General features: G+C 56.2%; 1 protein-coding gene across 1 annotated transcript in view; it reads left to right on the top strand.

The window, feature by feature from the left end:
• CDH23 (cadherin related 23) overlaps nucleotides 1–12428 on the top strand; it is a 407397-nt gene that overhangs the window by 279033 nt on the left and 115936 nt on the right. The window contains exons 16-19 of the mRNA XM_073878857.1: nucleotides 784–889; nucleotides 2865–2992; nucleotides 7629–7701; nucleotides 9389–9505. Of these exons, the coding sequence (XP_073734958.1) occupies nucleotides 784–889; nucleotides 2865–2992; nucleotides 7629–7701; nucleotides 9389–9505 (424 nt within the window). The remainder of the gene's footprint in view (nucleotides 1–783; nucleotides 890–2864; nucleotides 2993–7628; nucleotides 7702–9388; nucleotides 9506–12428) is intronic.

The following is a 12428-nucleotide window of genomic DNA, read 5'->3' as shown; positions in this document are numbered from 1 at the left end:
GATCTCTGACCTCATTCCAGGGCATTCCCTCCACTTTGCATTCATGCAGTATGCATTTATTTGACACCTACTGTGTGCCAAAGATTGTGCCGGACTGTAGGTAAGCAGCAGCCATCAAGAAGTGGAAGGTTTCTGGGGCGCCTGGGTGGCTCAGATGGTTAAGCGTCTGCCTTCGGCTCAGGTCATGATCCCAGGGTCCCGGGATCAAGCCCCGCATCAGACTTCCTGCTCCACGGGAAGCCTGCTTCTCCCTCTCCCTCTGCCCCTGCTATGTCTCTCTCTGTCAAATAAATAAATAAAATCTTCTTTAAAAAGAAAAAGAAGTGTAAGGTTCCTGCTGGCATGGAGCTGACAGTCTGAGGGAGGCAAGCAGAAATGGAACAGGAAGCCACAGCTGGGTGCGGAGGGACTCACGGGGTGCACAGCACACGGCCTACCTGGTCCAGAGGTCAGGGAAGGCCTCTGTGCGTGGGGTGTTCAAGCTGAGACCAAAGGATCTGGGAGATGGTTGTGGGTCGTGCCGGGGATGGTGGTGACCCTCTCCATCCCGGGGTAAGCCCCGGCCTTCCCTCTTTCCCCTAGGCCTCCAGCTGACCTTCCAGATTCCCACGCTACCTCCACACCCCGACATGAGGTCTGTCTGCTGGGAGCCAGAGGGTGGCCTCCGGCTGAGGGACAAGGGGGGCCTGGATCCCCCAAAGCAGGGGACCCTGAGGGGGCCAGCCCTCCCTTCCCGCCCAGCCTCTGAGGGCTCACGGGCCCTGTCTGTACTCTTCCCTCTAGGCAACGGATGAAGACTCCCCTCCCAACAACCAGATCACCTACAGCATCGTCAACGCTTCCGCCTTTGGCAGCTACTTCGACATCAGCGTGTATGAGGGCTACGGAGGTAGGCGTGCTGGGGACGAGGGCCCAGCCCAGGGAGGAGAAGTGGTGGGCCAGAGCAAGGCTGCACCCTCATGCCCCTCTGAGGAGGGGGGGGCCGTCTGTCTCTAGAAACCCTGGACAACCCAGGGAGCTGACCCACAGCCCATCAGCGGGGACGAGTGACACAGGCCTGGCATCACCCTTCTCTAGGATCAGCTCTGTCTTTCTCTGGGTCTCAGCCATGGGCAGCCCCACATCCAATATTACCACAGTCTGCAAGGCCCCTCGTTCTTACCCAGGCTGCCTGGCCAGGTCCATAAGGTAGAGGCTTGTCAGCCACGCCTCCCAATGCTCTGGGCCGGCTTCAGCTGCCTTCCGGGTGGTGGCCATTCCCTACTTGGCTCAGGCACAGTCCCAGACTCTGGACCTTGCCCCGCCAGCCCCCCGTGACTCCTGATCCCCAGAACCCGGGCAGGGGGTAGGAGCAGTAGCCTTCAGCTCCAAGATCTTGAGACCCCGTTGTTTTTCAGATGAGGGGCAACAAAGGCCCAGAGACAGGGAGTGACTTGCCCGAGGTCATACAGCAGAGGGGCCCAGACACGGGTGATCTGACTCTCGGTTGCCTCTGCAGCCTCTTCTTTCAGCACCTCTGTCTCCACACCAGAACCCAGCCTCTTTGAATCCCTTGACACTCTCCCCTTCGGGGTCACTGCCATGTCTTTGGCAGAGTCTGCTCCTTCTGCCAGGAAAACCCTTCCTCCCTGTCTCTTTGCTCTGCCTCCCTTTGGCCTTTAAGCCGATAACCTCTGGCTAGCTTTGAGGGTTCATTTGGACCTCCCCTCCTCTGAGAAGCTTCCCGAATGCTTGAAGATGGGTTAGGTGCCCCCAGTGCAGAACAGATGCGCTTTGGGTGACTCTGAGTCCAGCACTCTGTCCTCTTCTTGACTAGACCCTCCCTTGGGTTTTATATTACGAAAGCAATGCTTCTGCTTCCATTTTCCGCATAGAAAGTGGTGATTTCATATTGTCTTAATGCCCCGGCCGACCACCTATGCCCCCCATGCCGGAGCCAATATGCCTTCCCTCCCCAAGCAGGAGCGACCCATGGGAGAGCTCAGGCATATGCAGTGGTGGGGACATGAGAGGGGGGCATCTCTCAACTCCCCCCAAATCCTCCCTCTCCACCTCTGCCTGCCTCTGGCTTTAGGGGTGTCTTCACCACCTTCAAGCAGAGTTCTGAGAGTAAAGTTGGCAACACCTGAGTGTCCTCCCAAGGCTGCTGGACGGGATGGGCATGGAGAGCCCACGGGGTAAAGGGAGCAGGCGAGGGAGGGAAGAAGAGAGAGGAGAAAGGCCATGGGAGGAAACGGGCAGGGCCAGAGGAGACTGAGGAGGGAGCTGCCATCTGCATCCCACTGTTGGCATCACCCCCAGCTGCCCTGAGGCTGGGCAGTAAGTGGGTGAACTCTGTGAGTATCTGGAGGGAGAACTTGGTAAGAGAACAAACTAGAGAGCCTGGGGCATGACCCTGTCCTCCGAGCAGCTTCCAAAGTGATGGAGAGTGCCAGATAAGTGGGTGAGACAGACAGATAAGCAGGCAATACCACCTACTGGGGAAGGACCTGGGCTCTGGATTCAGACAAACCTAGGCTCAAGTCCCGCCTCTATCAAGGTCCTAGCTGTGTGACTTTGGGCAAGTTATTGAGCCTCTCTGAGCTTGGTTTCCTCACCTGTAAAGTGCTTACATCACCACCAAGATAGTCAATACCTGCCGTGCTCTCAGCACTGTGCCGCACATACCAGGCCGTCAGTAAACCCAAGTCAAGAGCGTGAGGCTCCAGGAGTTCAGAGCAAGGGGCGGGGCTGGGGGCGGGGAATGAGGCAGAGCAGGCCAGCCTGGGCCAGCCACACCCTCTTTGGCCAAAGGAGCCCCCTGGCTGGATAGGCATCTGAAGTCTGCTTACAGGGGGCCTGGGGCCCTGTTCCTGTCATTTCAGTGATCAGCGTGAGCCGTCCCCTGGATTATGAGCAGATACCCAACGGGCTGATTTACCTGACGGTCATGGCCAAGGACGCTGGCAACCCCCCTCTGAACAGCACTGTTCCCGTCACCATCGAGGTGTTTGTAAGTACCCAGCGGTGCTGGTCTTGCCCTTTCAGGGTAAGGGGTGGTGAGTGCTTCCCAGAGTGTTGGGGGCCCTGCCTGAAGCCAGTGGTGCCAGACTATGTCCCTACAGCCTTGGCTGTCCCCGTAGCTCTGGGACTCACCCAGCAGACTGTCCCAGAGGCTGCCCGTCGCAAACTTCAGCCATTGCTGCAGCAGCCACGCTGCCTCCCAGCTCAGCCGCGGAGGCCAGGCCCTGGAATGCGAGAAGAACCCCATCATCCTGCTCTAACTTCATTAGGGGGCCTCAGGACCCCCGCTGATGGGGAACGGGAACTGAGGCTCAAGCAGGAGGAAATGTCACGGGATTCCCTCATTTAGAGCCATACTTTGTGAAGTTCAAGGGAATTACAGGGAGGTCGTCCCTCTTGTGTCTCTTCCTCTCTCTATACTCCCTCTTCCTTTTTTCTTTCCTTTACCCTCTGCTCTGAAGATCTAAAGGGGCCTGAAACCAAACCACAGCTTGTCTGACATGAATATCGAGCACACGTTAGTGCTCTCCATGTCTGAAATTATCAGTCACTGAATCCATCTCTGTGCTGGTTCATTTGCCCCGTGCTCCTCCCCTAGTGATCGCAGGGATGCAGATCGTGGTCTGACGGGGCACCAGTGGGCCTTTCCCCACCAGAGACCGCCCCACTGCGCATGTGCAAGCATGCCCCCCGCCCCCCATCTCATAAAAGCTGCTGCCTGCCAGAGCGGGTGAATGCGTGTTGATGGAAGAGTTAGTGCATTACGGGCTCCAGGAGGATTGGATCAGATCGTCAGGTTGGGAGCTACGCCGTGATCTGACATATGCTCAGGAAAATCTCCTCTGGAGCAGGCGTGCTGGATGACCTTCCTGTCCCAGATGGCATCACTAGCAGCCTCTGGGGCTGACCCACACCTGGCTTTGCTAAGCCTCATCCTCCCAACCCAAGGCAGAGGCTCCAGGGCCAACTGCCGAGTGGGACGGTCCTTGCTTGCTGCATGGGATGGGCGGGCAGTGATGAGGCTGAGGGTGATGGCTTGGGGGGAGCCTGCAGGTGGGCATGCGGGAGCAGGATTTAGGGGTGGTATCGGAGGGTGAGGCTGTGCAGAACCAGCAAAGGGAAAAGCAGAGAATCTGGGGCCCCACAGGTTTCAGGAGGTGGCGGGACGCCAGAGGGAGGGGGCAGCTGGGAAAGAGGAGATCCATAGAAGCCTAAACACTCGCTGCTTGCCTTTTATCCGCAGCCCCCCACTTTGAAGCACCGAGGTGGGGGGCACCAAAGAGCCAGAATGCATTCCCTGCCAATCGTGACCACGCCTTGGTATTCTTCTCCACGTGGCCCTGACCCTAGTTTACCAATCTTGATTAAACACAGCCCCCAAAGCGCCCCAGTCCTGGTCATGCTCCTAAGCCCAACTGCCCCACCCACCATTTTCAACCAGCTGGTGTTCTCCACTCAGGCACCCTGACTTCTCCCTGTGTGCAGGTGCAGCAGCAGGGCCGGGGTGGGGGTGTGGGGGGGGGGGAGATGTGGAACCTGCCCCCTCCTCAGGGAATGGAAGAAGGAACACAGTTTTGGAGGTGTATGGCTTTGAAAACCAACTCTGCCACTCTCTAACTCTATGACCTGGGGTCCTTAACTCTGTCTCTCTGAGCCTCAGTTTCTTCATATGCAAAATGGGGATAATCGTGGTACTGCATCATGGTATTGTCGTGAGGATGGAGATCACGCAGGTGGCACTTGGCACCTGTAATGTTCGCTGTCATCACAGCTGATAAGACAGACGTGCATACCCCTGGCAGCATCTGTGCTCCAGGCTATCTCCAGTACAAGTGAGAATTCCAGAGAACTCGGCCAGAGAAGAATGTGCTCTCAGTTCGGGGGAAGCGGATGAGGGAGAGGGTGAGAATAGGGGAGGTGTCGGGAGATAAGTTGAGGTGTTTTACACCAGCCCAGAGAGGGACAGGCAGAATTGGCCACATGGAAATTAAAACTTCTTGAGCGCCACTAACATGTCGGGTGCTTTCACATTACGCGATCTCTCCCAATCCCCTTCCACAGATGAGGCAGTCTAGCAGGTCCAGGATCCCCAGTGCCTTTCTCACTTTCTGGCTAGTAAGCGGCACTTGAGTTTGCTTCCAGTCCTAGTAAGCTGGGATTTCAGTCCTGACCTGTCTGACTCCTGAGTTCACATCCTTTCCACTACATTCCGAGGCCTGAAGCCTCAGAAATCCCTAGCTGCATGCAACTGAGACCAGTACACCTCAAGGTTCATGCGAATCTCCTGGAGATCTTCTTAAAATGCACATTCTTGTTTAGTGAGTCTAAGCAAGGGCTGAGCCTCTGCATTCCCAGCAAGCTCCAGGCAACATTGATGCTTCAGGTCAGGGGACCACATTTTGAGTAGGAAGACCTTCAAAGGTCTGCCCCAGTGGGATCTTAAAACCCAGGGACTGCCCCAAACCTCAGCTTCCCCACCTGTGGCTCAGTTAAGGAACCCAGAAAGGGCCTCTTTCTCCCTTCCTCAGCTTCTCCGGGGGGGAGGTCAGAGCAAAGCCGGAAGAGGGTGGCCAAGGAGCCAAACTAACCTTTCATTCACTGTGAATAAAAGAGTGGTCAGCAGCCTTCGCCTCCCTCCCTGAAACCAGTCAGCAGGGTCTCCGTTTGCAGGGGTGGGTGGTGGCAGGGATCCACTCGGCCTGGAGCTACCTGAGCCCAGCAAACAGGGTCATTTTCAAATTCCCTCAAAGCTGTCCTGCAGATGAGCAAGGGCCCTACAGTTTCCCCCCAGGTGTGCTCTGGCCCTGACAGCAGGGAGGTGGGGGGGGGGGGTCTGGCAACAAAGACAGGTGCCACCTTGGCTGTGAGTGAACATCCTCTCTCAAGCAGGTCTTTGGGATGGTGTAGTCACTTGTGCGTTTGGGTTGCTTTTGCACATGGGTGATTTTTAAGTAGCTGTCACTTGGCTAAGCTGCCTCTTCTGTCCAGCAAAGGGATTTTCTCTCAACTTGGTGGGGGGAGGGGAGGAACCCAGCAAAGACAAAAGATGAGAAGTTCATGGCAGCGCTTCCAGCACAGATCAGGGCGATGAGGTTCCTGGAGGAAAAAGGGGCGGGCGAGAGGGGCCAGGTGATTCCTTTTCACCCACTGCTTGTTGGTTTTTAATAAAGAAGTCAAACTTGGTTTGTAGATTTCCCATTCGGGGACAATAAGCCTTTGTAGAGGAAGCCACTGAATTAGAACTAATAGCGAATACAGTGCCAGGATCCGGGGAAATATCACCGCTAGTAAGTTTCTGCCTCATGCCCTGCCACTGACATTCTCGGCGCCGTCTCATGCAGCCAAGTAGAAGGCTTGAATATATACGTACATGGGGCACTCACGCCTGCCCCAGGGGGATGCCCAGACATGCTGTTGGGGCACTGGACGTCAGGCGAGTCTTCACACCACCGGTTCTCAGAGGCGGGGCGGGGGCTGGGGGCAGCCGTTGCGCAGCCCAGAGTCTGGCGACAGGCTGGGGAAGAAGAGCAGCCTTCCTTTCTGAGCACCTGCAGTCCGCAGTCTGGCAGGATGGGATTCTCGAAAGTTCCAAGTCCAGGCCGGCCGGCTGCCATGCCTCCCTCTCTTCCATTGCCGCTCAGCTATAAGTGATGCCAGCAAAGGGGGCTTCTATGGGAGTCTTCCCCTCCCAGAGCTCCCAGGTCCGTGAGGCAGGAAGCCCCGTGGGAGCACGTGCCAGGAACACTGCAGCCTGGAGGCTCCCCAGAGGCCGCCACCCCCAGGGTTCCCAGGCGAAAGGGAGAGGCTCTGAGTCCGGGGGTCGGTGGGGCTTCCTGCAAGAGGTGAACAGAAAGAAATTCATGTTGAATGATTACAAAAAGCAGGGGGTGAGGACCAGAGTCTTAAAGGGTGTAGAAATCACCCCGAGCGTGGAAGAGGGAGACAGAGGAGCGGGGGCAGCAGGAGGAGGCCAAGGCTGTGCCTGTCCCGCCCCTCGGCCTGCACCAGCCCCTGGCCACTGTCCCTCTGAGCTGGTCTCCGGTGGAGGCTGGGCAAGGCGAGAACCGGAGATAGTAGGCTCTGGGCCAGGGTTTGCCCCAGTGCGTAGAGGAGCCCCTGTTCTGATATGTACAGAGGAGCCTGGAATTTGGGCTCTGGGAGCCAGGAACTTCAGGGCAGAGTGTTCCTTTCTCCCTTCACTTCTGGCGGGGAGCGTCCTAGAGCCTTCCACCGTCGTCTTCGCAGAGCTGGGAGGGAAGTTCCGAGTGGGCACCCCCAGCATGGAGGATGATGAGCTGAGCAGAACAGGAGTAAGCCTGGAGCTGCACTGGAAGACCAACGGGAGAGAGGGAAGCTGGGAGTAATAGGCAGCTCCACCTGCTGCCTTCCTTCTCCATCTTCCTGGCCCTTATGCGTCTCCCCAAGGCCTGTCCTCCCTCCCCAAATTGTAGCCCAGCCAGGCGAGCATCCGTCTCCCCCCCCCCCCGGGACACCCCACCCGACTCTGGTTGTACATCAAGGCCAAAGCTCCTCTGTGCCAGCCACACTGAGCCTCCCCTTGGACAGCTGACCGGCCCTGATGGCCTCCCTGGCTTCGACAACCTGTCTGTTTCCCTTCCATCCAGGATGAGAACGACAACCCGCCCACCTTCAGCAAGCCTGCCTACTTCGTCTCCGTGGTGGAGAACATCATGGCAGGTACGGGCCCCAGCGGGGGAGGCTGTGAAGGCAGGAAGCCAGCAGACACACCCATGACAAGTCCGGTTATCTGCCAGCCAGCGGCTGTTTTACGGAACACCTACTACGTGCAGGCGCTGTGCTGGGTGCTTGGTCCCCAGTCTCCTTCAGCTGCAGTCTAGCAGGGAGAGAACAGTCAGCCATCAGTAATAGAACGACCTTGATTAAGTGAGCATGTACAGAGAGGACCGAATCATGGTGCTGTGAGGCCAGGGTGGCCTGTGTTCCTAAGTGAGAACATCTCTCGGCCGTGTCTCTCTGGTAGCAGGGCCCGGCTTGCAGACCCGGGACGACCAGCTCCACATTCGGGTTCCTGGGGACCTGCTCTGTTCTTGGGGCAGGCTGACAGCTCCCCCTTACATCCAGGGTGGACTGTTCTGGTGGGGAACCCCCCCCTAATCAGGAAGAGTTGCTGCATCTGGAGGGTGACCTTCTATGGCACCATGGGACCTTCTCAGGAGAGTCTCCAGACACCTTCCTGGTTCTGATGACTTCCTGGGTGGGTGCCAGGCTGTGCCCAGCCCACCCTTCCCTGTCCTGGTCAGGCATCCCCTGGAGAGCATCAGCCCTGAAGCAACCCCTTGCATTGCCCACCATCCCTACAGCCTCTTTAGGAGAGGCCTTCACCATGGCACTTAATCGTCTTCCACTTTGCACTCGGATAAAGGGTGTGTCAAGGCCCGTGTACCTGTCTCCCTGCTCAGGGTAAGACTGAGGGTCGGAGGCATCACACTCCCTGGAAGGGGCCAGAAGGACCTGCCTGTCTCACAGCGCCCTGCCTGGCCCCTACTACCCCTGGGACCCTTGACTCTTCCACACAATAGTAACCCCCATCTGTGGCTCAGTGAGAGCTACCATGAGCCTGCAGCCTGCATGCTTTTCCCCGGGATCTTCACCAGCAACCCCGCAAGCTGGCTTTCTCGGTAGACCCATTTTACAGAGGAAGAAGCTGAGGCTTAGTGGCCAGAGGTCCCCTGGGATTCCAGCCTGGGCGCCATGAGTCTACAAGTCCACCCATTGAATCTCCTCAGTGTGGCCGTTAGGTGGCAGTGGGAGACAGGAGGTGGCTGGAGCCACAGCCCAGCAGACGTGGCCTCGGACAGGCCGCTCTCAGGGTCTCCGGCGAGGGCCACTGGAAAGGCTGGCCCCCTGACCCAGGGTTTCACAGAGATGGACATGAAAGTGAGGGCCTTAACTAGACCTTAAAGAGAAAATAAAAACCCTTATAAATTCCCCCTTGTGAACAAGATGAAACAAGACCAAAATTGAATACAATAAACGTGGAATAATTTAATATAGGGCTTCACTTCTTTTTGACTCAAAGTCAAAGCTGGTCGATCTGAGTGTATTTTCTCTGGTGAGCAGCCAGAGAGAGGTAGGGGAGAGCAGTGGTATGCTCTCAGGGTGCGGGGGGGGGGGCAAGAGCGGCGGGTGTAATCCACCCCAGGTTCCGGGACCCCTTCCCATGGAGCCTTGTCCCCACGCAGCCCTGGGAGCTCTGGTGGTTGAGCCCACTCTCACCCCTGGGTGTCCCAGTGGCAGGCTTCCTGCCTCCTGAAGGCTGGTCAGCAGGAGGTACCAGGTCCTGCTCCCAGGGCCTGGAGCTGCGAGCCTAGGGTGAGCATTCCCCCCATTTGTCTCCCGGAAGGAGCCACAGTGCTGTTCCTGAATGCCACAGACCTGGACCGCTCCCGGGAGTATGGTCAGGAGTCCATCATCTACTCCTTGGAGGGCTCCTCCCAGTTTCGGATCAACGCCCGCTCAGGTGAGCCCCATGGTCCCTGTCCTCCGTGCCTCAGGCCAACTCCCCATGCCCAGCCGGGGACCTGCCCCTGAGCCAAGTTCTCCCTCCCTTTCCCAGGAAGCCCTCACCTGGAGCATGCCAGCATTGAGCATCTGGTTTCACCCCTGACATATGAACTTGAGTGTGATTAGAGATCTTAACCGCCCCCCCCAAAATTGGAACATGAATGTATCCACCAAGGAGGTCTTCCAATGGTGAAGAGCCCTGTTATGTTTAAAATGTGTTCCATTTTACAAACAGCAGGGTAACTTAACCACCCTGTGAGGGATCTCTTTTCTCAAGCCTCCACATCCCCCTCCCTCAGCTGCTGACCTATTTCTTGAACCCTGCTCCTCTTCTTCACACAGCGTGTGCCTTGGGTTCCCCCCTGCAAAATGAGGATGGTCGTGTTAGAGGTGGCGTGTGGATCACATGAGTTGTTACAGGGAGCACTCCCAGAGTAGTCCCGGGTACACAGCAAGGGCTAACAGTGATGTCTTCCTCATCATTCTTTTTTGTCTTTTTACCCAGGGGCCCCCAGCCCCGACCCCCCTATTCAGTCCATGGAGCTCTCAGCTTTCTTCCCCCTTCTCCACGTGCCTCCCTTCAGATCTCTCTCCCTTGAAGCTGGGAGGGAGCGGGGAGGGCAAAAGCAATAGGAGACCCCAGGTCAGAAGCTGGGAAGGAATATGAGGCCCCTGGACATTCCTTCATATATTCATTTGATGTCAGTGGGGGCCCTGCTCTCCGCCAGGTGCTGGGTGCTGGGGCACAGGATGGAATTCAACATGGCCTGCCCTCATGGGGTTCCCAGGCTACTTAGTGGGCATGCAAGGCTCCCCACTTCTAAATACCTGTTTCTGTATTAGATAAGGGCACTGAAGGTGCCAAGCAGGCCAACCCTGAAATCTCAGTGGCTCAACACCACAGAAATTCTGACTCACCCAGCAATCCAATGCCATGTTCCGTGGACAGCCTTGAGCATGGCGATTCTGGGACCCAGGCACCTTCCATGTTGTGGCTCCAAGGTCACTGCAGAGGGGAAGAGAGCCTGGCGTGCTGTCTAAGGAGATGTGTATGGGCCAGGACTGGAGGTGACATGCATCACTTCTGCCCACATCCTCTTGGCCAGAACCAGGCAATAGCCCCACACCCAGATGGAAGGCAGCCTGGGGAGGTCGTTTCTGGCCTGACAGCCCCTTTGCAGCAGGCATTCTAGCCTGGGAAAGAGAGCAGGGGTCTGGTGGACACTGACCAGCCCTGCTACAGGTGGCTGAGGGGGAGACATTAAATCTTCCTGTGACCCATGCACCCCACCGTCCGAGTCTGCCTCCAGGCTTTCTTTCTCCCCTTTTTCTGGAAGCGAGGGGAGCGGACGGTACTGGCACGTACAAGGCTAGACCTGTCCAGGGCCATCCTGAGCCTCTTACTCCACCTCTGACGCACCGGGGGCCTTCCTCCCTGCTTGCAGGAGCATCTGCCCCCAGTGAGTCTGCATTTCCAGGGGGCTCAGAATAATATCATTCACGAATATTAGCCAGCTGCTCAGACAAGCATCATGCCCGTTTATCGCCTCCACCACTCTGAGGCAGGTACTAGCATTACCCTTATTTTCCAGATGGCGAAACTGGGGCATAGGACAGGTTAAGTAATTTCACCGAGGACTTGGAGAGCCTGAACTTCTGCCTCCGGAGCCCTGACTTTAAGTGCTACATTACATAAGCCACGTTAGAGCCACACGTTACCACCCACATATGGTGATGGGCACGCTGACCTTTCAGCACCCGGCTGCCTCCCCGGCCAGGGACCACATCTCCACCCTGGGGCCTTTAATAATGACATGAACACTTTCTCGCTGCCTTAACCCAGCTCCTTCAGCTATGAAGGTCTAAGTGTTTTCCTCTGAGCTCCTCCGTCAAATTAGCCAGGCCCGCTCCACAAAGGTGGCCTTAATTGGATCTAATTTCCCAGACAGGAGGAGCCATCTATCATGCCGACAAGTTCATGTTTAAAACTTTTTAGAGATTAATTTCTTCCTTGCCCTGCCAATTAATTGACACCGCCCCAGCAAGGAACATGGCCTGGTGGGCCAACATTTGCCGGTCTTTTGTTTCTGGCCTCAGCGCCTTCCCTGCCCTGTCCCCACCCGCGGCTCCCCGCTCAGCCCTGCGCAGGTCAGAGGACAGGCCAGAGTGGCAGGGAGGGAAATGTGAGACCATCTGGCCCAGCTCCCTTATTTTATGGTAGAATAAACCAAGCACAGAGAAGTTGAGTAACTTGCCTCAGGGGGCACAGCTCAGGCAAGGGGGATAAAAAACAAAAACAAAAAAATGGATGGTATACAGTCCCTGCCTTGGGGAATTCTCACAGTCTGGAGAAGGCAATAAGCATTTCCTGTGTGCTGGGAGCTTTACCTATAGCTCTGTTAATTATTGAATCCTCCCAAGAGTTCTGGTTGGAAAGCGTACTGATCTCCATTTTACCGATGAGAAAATGGAGGCTTAAAGAAATTAACTTTTCCAAGGCCAAACGTGTAGAAAGGGCCATAATCGGAATTCAGATCTGCGCCTCACTGTCCTTGAAGCGTACCTCTCTGCCATGGCCCAGGTCGGAGGTAAACGGCCTGCCTACCACCATGTGCAGAGGCTAGCAGGGACCAGCTCACACCTGCTCCTGAGAGCCAAGTTGAAGCATCTCCTCTATTCCTGGTTCCAGGCCATCAAGTCAGCATCTTATAGTGGCCCTGGTGGGAGTATTTACACCATGGAAATCAGCAAATGCTTGCTTGCTTGTTTTTCTTTTTCTTTCTTTTTCTTTCTTTCTTTCTTTCTTTCTTTCTTTCTTTCTTTCTTTCTTTCTTTCTTTCTTTCTTTCTTTCTTTTTCTTTCTTTCTTTCTTTTCTTTT

The sequence above is a fragment of the Callorhinus ursinus genome, unplaced genomic scaffold (genome assembly GCF_003265705.2).
Source record: "Callorhinus ursinus isolate GAN/ISIS: 27379988/994484 unplaced genomic scaffold, GSC_fseal_2.0 scaffold31, whole genome shotgun sequence".
Taxonomy (NCBI): domain Eukaryota; kingdom Metazoa; phylum Chordata; class Mammalia; order Carnivora; family Otariidae; genus Callorhinus; species Callorhinus ursinus.
Note: the sequence above shows the minus strand (reverse complement) of the source record. Positions and strands in the feature narration are given on the sequence as shown.